Here is a 16,221-nt window from a genome sequence, read left to right as displayed (position 1 = left end):
GAAAGGGTGAGATGGAGAGATGTAATCCAAAAGCTGCCTCTTTTATTTCCCATTCACACCCCATAAAAAATATAGCAATCCACCATATAAATGGGAAATGGCTATATAATGAAAAATATATATTGAAAAACTGTGATACGCAAGTAGGTGTTAATTGCATCTAGATTAGTATGTTTTCCTTTGAACTTTTCGTAGTGTACATATATCGGATATACTCGGTTAATTAGTAAATTTGATATCTTTGAACAGTCAAGCTTTGGTATATACATAGACAGCCATATGTCATACATCAACTTTTAACCATCTTTGGTTCTCATTATTGTGTTCGTTTCAGCCATGAACACCGCCTGATTTAATAAGTGCATTGAGAATTAGCTTTACAGAATTCTTCTTGAAGCATCTAATACTTCACACCTATATAGGTGATTCCTAAACGTCTAATCCCGTAGATACACTATTTGACAATCCCCATATTAAACATAGAAACTATTAAAAAGACTTAACGCTTTATCCTTAGTATTGAACATTATCTCATCACGAGAATGGACGAAATATCTTTTGACAATGTTGAACTGTCATTAATGACTGTATTTGATATATTTGAACCTAGATCTTGGGATCTTGAGTCTGCTAGGTAGAGTTACCGCCACAATGACTTATCCTCAACCACCGTCTCATTCCCCTCGATGATCTCTCAACTACCTCTCTAGTTAGGCCTTTTGTAAGTGGATACGACACATTATCGTTTGACTTCACGTAGTCAATTATGATAATTTTTCTAGAGAGTAGTTGCCCGACAGTTTTATGTCTTCGTCATATATGACGAGATTTTATTATATATAACTCTCCAATCCGTTTCTATTACCGCTTAACTATCACAATATATGCATAAAGGTGCCAAGGTAAAGATGCCAAGGTTTTGGGCCAAAATGGAATATCTTCAAGGAAATTAGAGTCATTAATCTTCTTCACCAGCCTTGTATAATTCTAGAAACTCAGCCTCCGTTGTTGAGCGTGCAATGCATGTTTTCTTGGACGGTGTCCAAGAAGCCGCTTCTCCACTGACTTTGAAAATATACTTGTGGATTTAGAATCAAAAGAACCAATGATCTAGTTTTCATCATTATATCTCTTTATTATCGCAAGATACTTATTTTAGTGCAAAGCGTAATCTTGAGTATATTTTAAATATCTCAAGACTCATTTCATTGCCATGACAGCTTGATGCGAACTTTCTTATGTCATAGACAAATGTGTCTCGACTTCCTATTGCATATCTGATTATTGAATATATTTTATATTATAACAATAGTTGAAATGGTTGGCATTAGTTGTGGTCATAACTTTTAATATATATTTAATATATTTTGCAATCATTCCTTTTTTTATAGCATTAGTATGGTATTTATTCTTATTCCATAATGAAATACAAGTCTATATGATATGCAAATTACAGTACCTTCATTTATAAAACAAATCCAACTCGCTATAAATATTTGTCATTTTTATCAGTTGGTTCACCATATAATAGTCCAACTTATTAATACATTTGTTCATGAATGTTCATGTCTATACAAAAGCGTATAAACGCATTTTTCATGCAAAGTCACAACCTTCCAAGTGACACCATTTCATAAAGGAAGTAAACATTATAAAATATTCAAGAAAGAACATAACGTTTTTGGAAAGGCATATGAACAACCTTCGAATTGATAGTTCATCAACTAGTAATCACTAATACTGAACAAGTACTGAATTCATCGACTACCATATAAATATCCACAAAAATTCGTGAGGCTAAAAAAATCATATCATTTAATTCTTTTATATAATATAGAACATTATATCTAACACTGGCTTTTGTTATGCATAAGCTAACACTCCCATATTTTAAATATTTCATGTATCTTTTCTATTGTTCATTAATCTTAAAATTATTTGACAACATTGTGTGATTAAATTTTGCATGTAATTATTTAGTTGCTTATTTTAGTCCATAAAGAAACTTAACAAGTTCGTACACATTCTTTTCTTTTCCAGGAACCATAAAAACATTGGGTTGTTCCATGTTATCATGACCCAAAACTTAGCCTGTGGTGATGGTGCCTAACATGGTACTAGGCAAGCTGATACCTCAAAAATAATATTTCCAACAATTTTAAGTAAACAATAAAATAACACGGGTTTGAATAATTAAAGTTCTCATAAACTGGATAGGAAGTCAAAACTCAATACGGAAGTTCCCAAAACCAGGGTGTCACTGAGTACATGAGCGTCTAATACAACACAAGTCTGAAAATACTGTCTATGAAAAACTGAAACTAAATACATAAAGCTGAAAGATAGGGAGGGAGAGTCAAGGTCTGCGAATGCCGGGCAGCTACCTTGAAATCCCCAAATGATCTGGTTGCGTGGATAATCAACACTCACCATGACCAGAAGCACTTGGATCTGCACACGAAGTGCAAGGTGTAGTGTGAGTACAACCAAATCAGTAAGTAACAAGACTAACTATTGGACTGAAAGTAGTGACGAGCTTCACGGATACATTTCAATTTCAGAAAAATACAATACAGAGAAATATACATGCTTTCAAGTTCGACCGTTAAAGCTAAAACAGATAATTCATGCCAAGTTCAATTGAAATAGGATATAGTATCTCTCAGAAATTTCATGACAGTAATATATGCCAGTTGAAGTTCAACAGTAATGAAATCAAGTACATATTCTCAGAATGACAGTCACTCACTCCTCCCATTCACTCCAACCTCACAGTCACTCAATTCTCACAATCTCTCATTTCTTTCAGACACTCGGCACTCGCGCTCAGCACTCACACTCTCACAAAATAGGTACATGTGCTCATTGGGGGTGTACAAACTCCAAAGAGGATCCTTCAGCCCAAGCACTATAACAAGCCAATCATGGCATAAATCAATAAAATATGTTGCGGCGTGCAACCCGCTCCCCTAAATATCCTCACAGTTAGGCCCTCGGCCTCACTCAGTCACAAATCTCTCCAGTCTTTCGGGCTCTCAATAATCATGATAATCATCCCAAACATCGATAATATAATGTCACGCCCCAACCTCAGGAAGCGCGACCGGCGCTCAACCGAGTGAACCCTATCGAGCAAGCCTGTTAGATACTTTCTATCCAACTCACCCATGATCAAGAGAAGACATGATTTCATTAATTATACAGTAGGAAGATCATATATACAATACTAAATCGTCTCATTGGTTGCATTATTATTAAGTTTCAAGATACACACATTCTTATGATTCGAGTGGAAAAAGAGATTAAAACACAACATAATCTGTTTGACTTTTTTATCACCCATGTACAACCCACATAGTGTCTACGAAGCCTCCAAAAGATACAAAAGAGTGTTATGATAGTGCCGACAATAAGGCCCCGGTTATACCTCGAGACGTGATAATAATATGAACAAAAGATACAATACGTGACCCCGGGATGAAGTGGGGCTCACCAAGTGTGCTGGGAAGAGGATGTACCACTATCACTGATTAACGCTGCCTGCTATGGATCCACCTGCATCCATTTAAAGATGCAGCGCCCCCGGCAAAAGGGAAGTTAGTACTGTCGAATAGTATTAGTATGTAAAACTAAACACCATCTCAATAAAATGAATAATAATACAAGTGGGGACAGTCAAGAATTCAATAAGAGCTTCAAATAATACTAAAACATCAAGTTAAGGATCATATAAGTTTTCATGTCAATTTCCATGTTATTAGGTTAGGTGATCTTTAGTGCCAATATACCATAATTTAGAAACCACCGTATTCTTACACAGAGTCCGATCATGGCCCGATCGACTAGGTCATCTCATTTGAGACACCAACCATAACCATAATTTCATTATAATTTCCATCATAGTCACCACCATGTGTGTGGCATGCCGTCCGATCATGGCCCGATCGGCTAGGCCGTCTCACCCAAGACATTACCTTTTTCAGTCAATCATCTCACATCATACTTCTTTCATATCTTTTCGATTCATTGGCACTAGTGGCCACAATTATAAAGTCATTCTTGGCACTTGGCCGTATTTCATAACTCCAGTTCCCCTTTCCACATTCAAACATCATTATCATTAATAACAGCAATAAGGCTTCCCATTCAAGACATTAAATTGACATATGACCAATTTGGGAATCTTAGGCACATAAAGGCTTTTTATACAAATTGGAATAACAACCTTTATCCGATCTTGACATGAAGTCTAAACATTTCTAACACATATTCCACATTTTGAACACATCCTCAAATGGCAAGATGACATGATGAAGCATTTAGAATAAATATTGAACATAAATCCTTCAACACAAACACATTAGGAATAGCCAATTCTATAATGATCAATTTGGGACTTACACCAATTACATGAACACCGTGGGATTCGATTCTAAGAAGAAGGGGGTTTAGCCAACATACCTCAATTGAGTTTCCTTTAAACTCTAAAATATTCCGGAATTCTTAGCAACTTTGATCTATGTTAGAAATATAACAAGCTGGACCAAAATTAGGAAGATGGTCATAATTCTAGCTCATTTGAGCACATTCTCTACCATTTGTTTTAGCTCATAACCTTCCCACATACTTCAAGAATACATGCATGCAAGATAACAACCCCCACACCCAATAATTGTCTTTCTAATTATTCCCTTTTTAGTAGATTTTCGAAATTAAGAGCTAGGGCATAGATTCTTACCTTTAAGATGAGGACTTTCTTGATAATCTTCAAGGATTTAGCAAGAATTGTTGGATATTAGGTTAAAGGTTACTCGCTCACTCTAAGAACTCTTTGTCACTCTAAAAATATTAGAAATATGCTCAAAAATGGACTATGGCATATGTTTTAACGAAATAGGGTTGGGTTTAAAAACCCCAAAAATAAAGCTCCGAGACAGGGTTTGTGGTCGCATATGCGACCACATAATGCTTATGCGGTCCGTAGAATAGGCCGCATAATTTCCCTCCAGAATTGGGCAAATCTGACTTGGTTTGCGGTCATTATGCGGCCCGCAGACCTGTTTTGCGGTTACATAATGTGCCGCAGAACCTACCTCCGAAAAATCTCAAAGCTTGATATGCGATCAGAGTGCGGCCCACGAAATAGTTTTGCGGTCGCATAATGGGCCGCAAACATGACATCAAAAATGGCCCAAAAGACTGTCTCACTCTACGACCATTATGCGGTCTGTAGAGTGATTCCGTGTCCGCATAGTGGGCCGCAGAAGTGCATTTCTTCTGCCCAAATTTTTCCTTTACTTTCCAGTGCATTGCTCAACCCAAAAAGTCCGAGCCGTGGCGAGCTATCCTCAAACACGTAAGCCCAGTTCGGCACCACGAAATATTATTTTTCCTTTTGCGAAATCTTTCGGGGCCTTATATATAATATGTCGATAAGGAACAATAGAGACTGAGATATAATATGCAGTAAAACTGTGACTGAGTACAAAACAGAAATTTAGCAGATAATTCAACATGCAACATGACCTCTGTGGTCCCTACAGTGCCAACACATAGCCTAAACATGATTTGAAATTTAATTTCTATAACACATGGAGAATATACGGATAACAACAGATTATTCAACTATACGATTCCATGGAATTGACCAAATAACAATTCTTACGGTGCACGCCCACACGCCTGTCACCTAGGATGTGCATCACCTGATTACAATCACATGACACATAATACGGGGTTTCATACCCTTATAACCAAATTAGAACTGTTACTTACCTCAACCGTGCAAATCTCTACTCCAACATACCCTTGCCTCACGAATCGGCCTCCAAATGCCTCGAATCTAGCCACAAACAGTTCAATACAATTAATACGGACTAAAGGAATCAATTTCGAAAGAAAATACTAAGTTATTAATCAAGAATCAAAAAGTCGACTCAAATGTCGGCCCCTAGGCCCACGTCTCGAAATCTAATAAAAGTCACAAAATCCGTAAGCCCATTCAACCACGAGTCTAACCATACCAAATTTACCAAAATCTGGCATCAAATCGACACTCAAATCTAAAAATTAATCTCTTTGAATCCCTATCCACAAAACCACACAATCTAGGTGGAGAATCAAGGGGGAAACAAAATTATTGAATAAATTTAACCACAAGTGACTTACCTCAAGAAAATCCTCTCAAAAATCACCCAATCCCGAGCTTCAAATGTTCAAAATTAAGAAATATTGTGAACCCTTGAATAAATGTGCACTGCCAGTGGCTCCGCTTCTGCAGTTCATTTAACCGCTTCTGCCGCACGCTTTTGCGGTCAGGGATCCGCACCTGCGGTCTTACACTTGACCCCCCGACCTACCACTTCTCTGGCCAAGCTCTCGCACTTACGACCCCCGTCTGATCCTGTGCGCCCAAAGCCAAGACCAAAATTCCGCACCTGCGACCACAAATCCTACTTCTGGGGACTCGCAGGTGCACTCCTCCTTCCACACCTGTGATACACCCAAATCCAAAACAACCTCGCTTTTGTGCCACTTCAGCCGCACCTGCGGCATTGCACTTGCAGCCAAGACCATCGCAGGTACGATCACACCAGAAGGCTCCCAGTTCAGCAATGCACTAAATCTCATTTTCGATCTGTTATCCATCCGAAATCAACCCGAGACCTCCGGGACCACAACCAAACACACCAACAAGTCCTTAAATATGATACAAACTTAGTCGAGCCCTCAAATCACATCAAAAACACGAATCACACCCCAATTCAAGCCTATTGAAACTAAGGAAATTCCAACTTCTACGAATGATGTTGAAACCTATCAAATCACGTCTGATTGACGTCAAATTTTGCACACAAGTCAAAAATGACACCACAGACCTACTCCAACTCCCGGAGCCCCAATCTAAGCCTGGTATCCACTATGTCTACTCTCGGTCAAACTTTCAAATTTTGCCATTTCAAGCTAAATTACACTACGGACCTCCAAATCACAATTCAGAGACGCTCCTAAGTCCAAAATCATACATAGGAGCTAACAGAACCATCAAAACTCCTTTCCGGAGTCGTTTACACATAAATCCATATATGGTAAACCTTTTCAACTTAAGTTTTCATCCTTGAGACTAAGTGTCTCAATTCATTCTGAAACCTCTCCGGACCTGAACCAACTACCACGTTAAGTCACATAACAACTGTAAAGCATAAAATGATCAGTAAATGGGGGAACAGGGCAACAACTCTCGAAATGACAGGGTCGTTACACATGTAGAGTTTTCCTTCAAATTTTCATTTAAAAAGATTGTCCTTATATCCATTTGATAGAACTCAAGACCATATACCGTAGTCAATTCTACTAACATTTAAATGGATGTTATCCTTATCACTGGCATGTAAATTTCAAAATAATCAAGACCTACAGGTTGTCTAAATCTTGTACAATAAGTCTTGCATTGTATTTGTCAATAGTTCTATCAGCTTTCATTTTCCTTTTTGAAAATTCACTTAGAACCCAAAGGTTTGTTCCCTGGAGGAAGATCAACTAACTCCCAAGTTTGGTTATTTAACATGGAATTAATCTCACTATTGACCGCCTCTTTCCAAAATTATGCTTCTGAGGAAGACATAACTTCTTTAAAAGTTTGAAGCTCATTTTCCAACGAGAATTTCAAAAAATCTTATCCAAAGGAAGTAGTTGTCACTTTGATGTTTACTAGGTCTTGGATCCTCATTAGTTGTATACCCTTTGTTTCTTCCCGGGGTCGTCTGGATCCTTCGTCAATAGACTCATATTTCTTTTTAAACGAATATATATGTTTTAAAAATTCAACATTATGTGATTCTATCACTGTATTAATATGAATGGCTTAATTTTTTTATTTGTGAACCAGAAATCGATATGATTTACTATTAGTTGTGGTTTTCGATCCTAAATTTACCTATTTGGGTTTAGGAACTCGCACTATATCCAAACCCCCATACTTTAAAATATTTCAAGTTTGACTTCCTTCCTTTCCATTTTTCACATGGAATAGATTGTGTTTTGTTATGGGAAACTCAGTTGAGCATTAAGTTAGCCTTAAGAATAGTTTCTCCCCACAAGTACTATGGTAAACCAGAACTTATTAACATGCCATTCATCTTTTCTTTTAATGATGGATTCTTTCTTTCCACAATCCCATTGAGTCGGGGCGTGTATTGGGTCGTTGTTAGATGAACAATGCCATGTTCAAATATATATTTTTTCAAAAATTTATATTCGCCAACCCTATTAATTTTGTAAAGCCAACCATATGAAATGTTGTTAGTGCCATGACACAATCAAAATTAATAAATGATAAAGTTTTTAATCCTCATACTGATCAAACAGAACCAGAATTAAGAAACAGTGAAGTTTTTGTTCCTCAAATCGAGTAATATATCAAATTTAATAAACGGTTGTAACAACCCGACTGACTATTTTGTATATTTGAGCTTCGTTTCCTCATGTGATAATTCATGTATGCTTGTCCATTATTTTGGGACTTGGGGGGGTTGTTGGTTTGGTTCCGGGGAGGTTTTTGAGTGAATTGGAACACTTAGTTCCTTGGTTGAAAGCTTAAGTTGTAAGAATTTACATAAGTTTAACTTTTATGTAAACGACGACCTCAGATTGGTAATTTTGTGGTTCCAATAGATTCGTACGATAATTTGAACTTTGACGTATGTTCATATTTGCATTTGGAAATTCCTTAGATGTTTTGGCTCTAATTGTCGAAAATAGGAAATTTGAACATTTGGAGAATTCCTAAGTTAGACCGGGATTTGACTTTCATGGTATTAGGTTCAGATTGTTGTTCTGGAAGTTGGAATAGGTTCTTTGTAATGACCCAGCCGGTCGTTTAGACAGTTGTAGTCCCGTTCCCCTAATTACTACTCCTTTTGTACTTTACAGTTGTTATATGACTTACCGGGTTAGTTGGTTCGGGTCCGGAGAGATATCATAATGAATTAAAACACTTAGTCTCATAATGGAAAGCTTAAGTTGGAAAAGTTGACCGGATGTTGACTTATGTGTAAATGACCCCGGATTTGCATTTTTCTGGTTCCGTTAGCTCCATTGGGGGATTTTGGACTTAGGAGCATGTACGGGTAGTAATTTGGAGGTCCGTAGTAGAATTTGGCTTGAAATGACGAAAGTTGAATTTTTTTGGGAAGTTTGACCGGGGGTGGAATTTTGATATCGGGGTTGAATTCCGATTTTGGAAGTTGGAGTAGGTCCGTGGTGTCATTTGTGACTTGTGTACAAAAATTGGGATCAATCAGACATGATTTGATAGGTTAGGCGTAGGTTATAGAAATTTGGAAATTCAAAGTTCATTAGGCTTGAATCTATGTGCTTTGAGGGGATTTGATGGTTCGAGTAAGTTCGCATGATATTTTAAGACTTGTTGGTATGTTTGGTTGAGGTCCCGGGGTCCTTGAGTTGATTTCGGGGGGTTAACGAATCAAGGTTTGAAGTTGAAAAGCTGCTGAAGTTTGAGGACTGCTGGTATAATAGCACCTACGGAGTGGGCACTGCAAGTGCGAGCCCATAGAAGCGGGAAGGGAGCTGCAGAAGTGGGACAGGAAAAAATTGGCAGAGGTCGTAGGTGCGAGGTTCTTTCCGCACCTGCGAGGCCGCAGATGCGGCGAAGAGGGCGCAGAAGCGAAGTGTGAAGGAGTTGAGGGGTGTAGGCTGCTTCCGTAGAAGCAGATCTTGGGCCGTAGAAACGCCTCTGCATGTGCGAGACTTGGAGCGCAGGTGCGAACCCAGGTTGGTTAAGTGACTTCCGCATGTGCAGAGTGTTCACCGCAAAAGCGAGACCGCAAAAGCGGATTTTAGGACCGTAGGTGCGATTTGACTGGGCAGAGCATATAAACATAAGGGCTCGCGATTTTCTTCATTTTCTAACATTTTGAGCCCAGATTGTTGAGGTTTTTCAGAGGATTTTCAAGGGGATTCTTGAGGTAAGTTCCTTGTGTTCATCTTTCTTCAATAATTATGTTTACCCACTAACTTTCCACCTAGTTGGTGTGTTTTTAAGGTGTAATTTGGGGGTTGAGGATAGGAATTTGGAGAGTTGATTTTGGGGATTTGAATGACCAATTGGTGTCGGATTTTGATGAATTTGGTATGACTAGACTCGTGGTTGGATGAGCTTTTGGATTTTGTGAGTTATTTTGGATTCCGAGAAGTGGGCCTGGGGGCGGTTTTGAACCAATTTCGGATTTTAAGTTATAACTTAATAACTTCTTGTAAAATTGATTCCTTTAGCCTGTATTGATTGTATTGTACTGTTTGTGGCTAAATTCGGGTCATTTGGAGGCTAATTTGCGAGGCAAAGGCATATTGGAGTAGGGATTTGCTCGGATTGAGGTAAGTAACACTTCTTGGTTCTGAGGGTTCGAAACCCCGAACTTATGTGTCATGTGATTAGAATTGAGGTGACGCACATGCCAAGTGACGGACGTGCGGGCGTGCACCATGAGAATTGCGGCCTGGTCGATTCCATGGCACTGTATAGTGGTTCTATCTTGTTGATATCCGTGTTTTCATCAAGTGATAAAGTAATTGAGATGTCACTCATGCTAAATATCATGTTTAAGCTTTATGCCGGTACTGTTGGGACCCATAGCGATCATTTCTTGTTGTTGTCTTACTGATTTCGTTGATATTTCATACTCAGTCATATTCATTCATTTTATATAATATCTCAGTCTCTATTGTTATTTATTGATACATCATATCATTATTTTCGGGCTAGTATCATGACACCGTAAGCCCGCGAGAGAGAGACTGGAGAGATTGATGATTGAGTAAGGCCGATGGCCTGATTATGAGTGACATTTATGGAATCGGGTTGTACGCCGCAAGGGTTATACTGATTTATGATAGCGCTTGGGTTGAATGAGCCCCTTTGGATTCTGCACACAACCCCAATGAGCGCGGTTGATATTATTGACGGATGGATCTTCCCTAGACATGGATCTTGTCTGATGCATTATATACCTGGAGATGGACCTTCTCCATGGGATGGACTAGCCCTACTCGGTACTGGGTGACTGATGGTCAGTGATGTACATATTTCGGGATAGAGCTTCCCTGGGTCGTATGGGCCATATACAGTACCGAGTGATTGAGCATTTGAGAGTGTGAGCACAAGAGACTGTCAACGTGGTGCGTCACATATAACATGTGCATTGGCATTGTATAAGTAGAGGAGTTATATTCTTCATATCATTCAGATTTGATCCATTTTACTGTTTTGAGATCTTTATCAAACTTGAAAGCATGTCTACGTTTCTGCAGTGTTATTTTCTATATTGAACTATGTCGGTTTAGTTTGTCACTACTTTCAGTCCACAGTTTGGATTTGTTACTTATTGAGTTGGTTGTACTCACGCTACACCCTGCACCTCGCGTGCAGGTCCGGGTGCTTCCAGTTACGGTGGCTGCTGAGTGAGGAGTCGAGATCTCGGAGACTATCGAGATAGCTGCATGGCATTCGTAGGCCTTGACCCTCCTTCATTTTGTTTATTTGTATTTCAGTTCTTATTCCTCAGACATTGTAGTAGGCTGTATCATGGTATAGATGCTCATGTTCTCGGTGACACCCCGATTTTTAAGAGAGATTTGTATTGCGTTGTGGTTTTATTTCGATTTTTAAAGGGTGTTTTCTTAAATATTAACTGCTTCCATTAAATTTTCAAAGCTTTTATTTGGTTGACCTGGTTGAGTAGTTGGCTTGCCTAGTTCCACGATAGGAGCCATCACGACGGTTGGTTTTGAGTCGTGACAAGTTGTTATCAGAGCCTAGGTTACATAGGTCTCACGAGTCATTAGCAGGTTTAGTAGAGTCTTGCGGATCGGTACGGAGACGTCTGTACTTATCTTCCAGAGGTTGTCGAACCCTTAGGAATTTTCACATTCTTGTATTCTTGTCGTGCAGATTTGTTGATTCTTGTAACTAAACTTTTGTTATTCTATTCTCACAGAAGGTGAGGACACGTACTACTGTGCAGGTTGGACAACACCAGTACCACCATCTAGGGCTGCGAGAGGCCGAGGTCACGGTAGGGGCAGGGGATGTAACTCGTACAGTAGCTAGGGCAGCACCTACAGACCCACCAGCTACTCCATCTCAGGAGTAGGTACCCGATACAGTTAAGCTAGTGGGGCCAGCTCAGGCACCGGCTGTGCCCATTGTTATACCAGGCCTTCAGGAGGCTTTGGCCTAGATATTGACAGTTTGCACTGGCCTTGCTCTGGTGGTTTCGTCTCAGGCCGCACCTGCCACTTCTCAAGCCAAGGGAGGTACTCATACCCATGTTGCCCGTACTCCAAAGCAGGTAGTGCAGCGACTTCAGATACCGGGGGCACCACCAGTCCAGCCGGTTGTAGTTGCTCAGGCCCTGGTAGTCCCCGTCATGGCTGATGATGAGCAGAGGAGACTTGAGAGATTTGGGAGACTTCAACCTCCATCATTTAGCGGTGCTGAGTTAGAGGATGCTCAGGGATTTCTAGATAAGTGTGAGTGGATGCTTCAGACAGCGGGTATTTTTGAGACCAGTGGGGTCTCATTCACTACTTTTCTATTTTCTAGGGCTGCCTTCAAATGGTGGGAGGCTTACGAGAGGCGCATGCCGGTCGGTACAGCACCACTTACATGTCAGGAGTTCTCCGTTCTCTTATTGGAGAAGTTCGTGCAGCAGTCTCGCAGAGAGGAACTGCGTAGACAGTTGAGCAGCTTCGTCAAGATGGCATGTCTTTGACGCAGTACGAGATGAGGTTTTTTGAGTTGGATCGTGATGCATTTTGGCTGGTTCCCACTGATAGGGAAAGGATTCAGAGGTTAATTGATGGCCTCACATATCAGCTGTGGTTGCTTATGACTAGGGAGAGGGTATCTGGTGCTATTTTTGATGAGGTTGTCAATAGTGCTCGGCAGATAGAGATGGTCTACAGCCAGGAGCTAATTGAGAGGGAGGCCAAGAGGCCTCGGGGGTCAGGAGGTTTTAGTGGTGTTCCTTCTGGAGGTCAGTTCCACCACGGCAGGGGTCGTCCTTATAGACATGCTCAGACGGCTCGTCCAGTTCACCATGGTGCATTATCTGGCCATGGTTCATATAGTACACATCAGGGCCATTCATCTCTCAGTACCCTTACAGCTCAGAGTTCGCCCCATGCACCTTCAGTTCAGGGCTCGTCGGCACCAGGTTCTTCTAGTGGGTATTCTGGTGCTCGGGGCTCCCTCCAGTCACCATCGCCATTCGCAGTGAGGGGTTGTTTCGAGTGTGGATATATGGGTCACCTCAAGAGGTATTGTCCCTGCCTTACGGGAGGTCCAGCTCAGTAAAGGAGTCAGCCTATGACTTTAGCACACGTAACTTCACCACCCGCCCAACTAGCTCGGGGTAGAGCTCCGTCAGCTAGGGGTCGCCCTAGAGGGGGAGGTCGATCAGGCCCGATTCTATGTTATTCCTGCCAGACCAGATGCTATTGCTTCAGACGCAGTGATCACAAGTATTGTCTCAGTTTTCCATAGGGAGGCATCTATATTATTTGACCCTGATTCCACTTATTCGTATGTCTCATCATATTTTGCTCATTATCTGGATATGCCCCGTGAGTCTTTAGTTTCAGTTGTTCATGTCTCTATGTCGATGGGTGATACTATTATTGTGGACCGTGTATATCGGTCGTGTGTAGTGACCATTGGGAGTCTGAAGACTAGAGTTGATCTCTTGTTGCTTAGTATGGTTGATTTTGACATGATCTTGGGTATGGATTGGTTGTCTCTATGCCGTGCTGTTTTAGATTGTCACGCTAAGACTGTGACATTGGCGATGCCGGGGTTGCCGAGGATTGAGTGGAGATATTCTCTAAACTGTGTTCCTAGTAAAGTGATTTCATACTTAAAGGCCCAGCGGATGGTTGGGAAGGGTTGTACATCTTATTTGGCCTTTGTGAGGGATGTTAGTGCTAATACTCCCACTATTGATTCTATTCTGGTGGTGCAGGAGTTTCCAGACATATTTCCTACAGACTTGTCGGGCATGCCACCTAACAGGGATATTGACTTCGGTATCGACTTGGTGCCGGGCACTCATCCTATTTCCATTCCACCATATCGCATGGCACCAGCTGAGTCTAAGGAATTGAAGGAGCAGCTTCAGGAACTCCTTTATAAGGGCTTTGTTCAGCCTAGTGTGTCACTCTAGGGTGTACTAGTTCTGTTTGTGAAGAAGAAGGATGGTACTATGAGGATGTGCATTGATTATAGGCAGTTGAACAAAGTTACAATCAAGAACAAGTATCCTTTGCTGCGAAATGATGATCTGTTTTACCAGCTACAGGGAGCAAGGGTGTTCTCCAATATTGATTTGAGGTCTGGGTATCACCAGTTGAAGATTCGAGACTCGAATATTCTAAAGACAACCTTCAGGACCCGTTATGGTCATTATGAGTTGTTTGTGATGTCTTTTGGGCTGACCAACGCCCCAACATCGTTCATGTATCTGATGAACAGTGTGTTTCAGCCTTATCTTGACTCATTTGTTATAGTATTCATTAATGATATCCTGGTGTACTCTCGTAGCCAGGAGGAACATGCTCAACATTTGAGGATTATGTTGCAGCGGTTGAGGGAGGAGAAACTTTATGCCAAGTTCTCCAAGTGTGAGTTTGGCTCAGCTCAGTGGCATTCTAGGGACACCTGGTGTCCAGTGAGGGTATTCAGGTGGATCCGAAGAAGATAGAGGCAGTTCAGAGTTGGCCCAGACCGTCCTCATCTACGGAGATTCGGAGCTTTCTTGGCTTGGCAGGTTATTATGGTCACTTTGTGGAGGGTTTCTCATCTATTGCATCACCCTTGACAAAATTGACCCAAAAGGGTGCTCCTTTCAGGTGGTTGGATGAGTGTGAGGAGAGCTTTCAGAAGCTCAAGATTTCCTTAACCATAGCTCCAGTTCTAGTTTTGCCATCAGCTTTAGGCTCTTATACGGTGTATTATGATGGTTCTCGGATCCGCATTGGGTGTGTGTTGATGTAAGAGGGTAGAGTGGTCGCTTATGTTTTGCGTCAGTTGAAGCCTCACGAGAGGAACTACCCTGTTCATGATTTGGAGTTAGCAGCCATCGTTCATGCATTGAAGATTAGGAGGCATTATCTCTACGGTGTGTCTTGTGAGGTGTTTACGAATCATCAGAGTCTCCAACACTTGTTCAAACAAAAGGATCTAAATTTGAGGTAGCGGAGATGGTTGGAGCTTCTTAAGGACTATGATATCAACATTCTGTATCATCCCGGGAAGGCCAATGTGGATGCCTTGAGTAGGAAGGCGGTGAGTATGGGTAGTCTCGTATCCATTCCTGTTAGGGAGAGACCTCTTGCAGTTGATGTTCAGGCTTTGGTTAACCAATTCGTAAGATTGGATATTTTGGAGTCCAACCAGATTTTAGCCTGTGTGGTTTCTAGGTCTTCCTTATATGATCGCATCAGAGAGTGCCAGTATGATGATCCCTATTTGCTTGTCCTAAAGGACACGGTTCAGCATGGTGATGCCAAAGATGTGACTATTGGGAATGATGGGGTATTGAGGATGCATGGTCGAATTTGTGTGCCCAATGTGGATGGGCTACATGAGTTGATTCTTGAGGAGGCCCACAGTTCCCGGTATTCGATTCATCCGGGTGCGACGAAGATGTATAAGGACTTTAGGCAGCACTATTGGTAGAGGATAATGAAGAAGGACATAGTGAGGTTTGTAGCTCAGTGCCTTAACTATCAGCAGCTGAAGTATGAGCATCAGAGACCGGGTGGATTGCTTCAGAGGTTAGAGATTCCAAAGTAGAAGTGGGAGCGGATCACCATGGATTTTGTTGTTGGGCTCCTACGGACTTCGAAGAAGTTCAATGCTATTTGGGTGATTGTGGATCGATTGACCAAGTCGGCGCACTTTATTCCAGTTAGTACTACTTATTCTTCAGAGCTGTTGGCTGAGATTTGCATCCGATAGATCACCCGCCTTCACGGTGTGTCAGTGTCCATCATTTCAGATTGAGTCATGCAGTTTACATCAAAGTTCTAGAGAGCAGTACAACGAGAGTTAGGTACCCCAGGTTGAGTTCAGCATAGCATTTCACCCTCAGACGGACGGATAGTCCGAGCGCACTATTCAGATATTGGAGGACATGCTACGCA

At 41.1% G+C, this 16,221-nt stretch overlaps 1 protein-coding gene across 1 annotated transcript; it reads left to right on the top strand.

The window, feature by feature from the left end:
* The first annotated feature begins 13,637 nt into the window (after positions 1–13,637).
* LOC138902484 (uncharacterized) lies at positions 13,638–14,240 on the top strand. Its single transcript, XM_070190355.1, has one exon. It carries the CDS (start codon positions 13,638–13,640, stop codon positions 14,238–14,240), a length of 603 nt encoding a protein of 200 aa, XP_070046456.1.
* Positions 14,241–16,221: the final 1,981 nt, after the last annotated feature.

This window comes from Nicotiana tomentosiformis, chromosome 12 (genome assembly GCF_000390325.3).
Source record: "Nicotiana tomentosiformis chromosome 12, ASM39032v3, whole genome shotgun sequence".
Classification (NCBI taxonomy): domain Eukaryota; kingdom Viridiplantae; phylum Streptophyta; class Magnoliopsida; order Solanales; family Solanaceae; genus Nicotiana; species Nicotiana tomentosiformis.
Note: the sequence above shows the minus strand (reverse complement) of the source record. Positions and strands in the feature narration are given on the sequence as shown.

What these genes read in the sequence shown, in the direction of transcription:
- LOC138902484 (XM_070190355.1), top strand. Translation starts at nt 13,638, where the DNA reads ATGCCCCGTGAGTCTTTAGTTTCAGTTGTTCATGTCTCTATGTCGATG.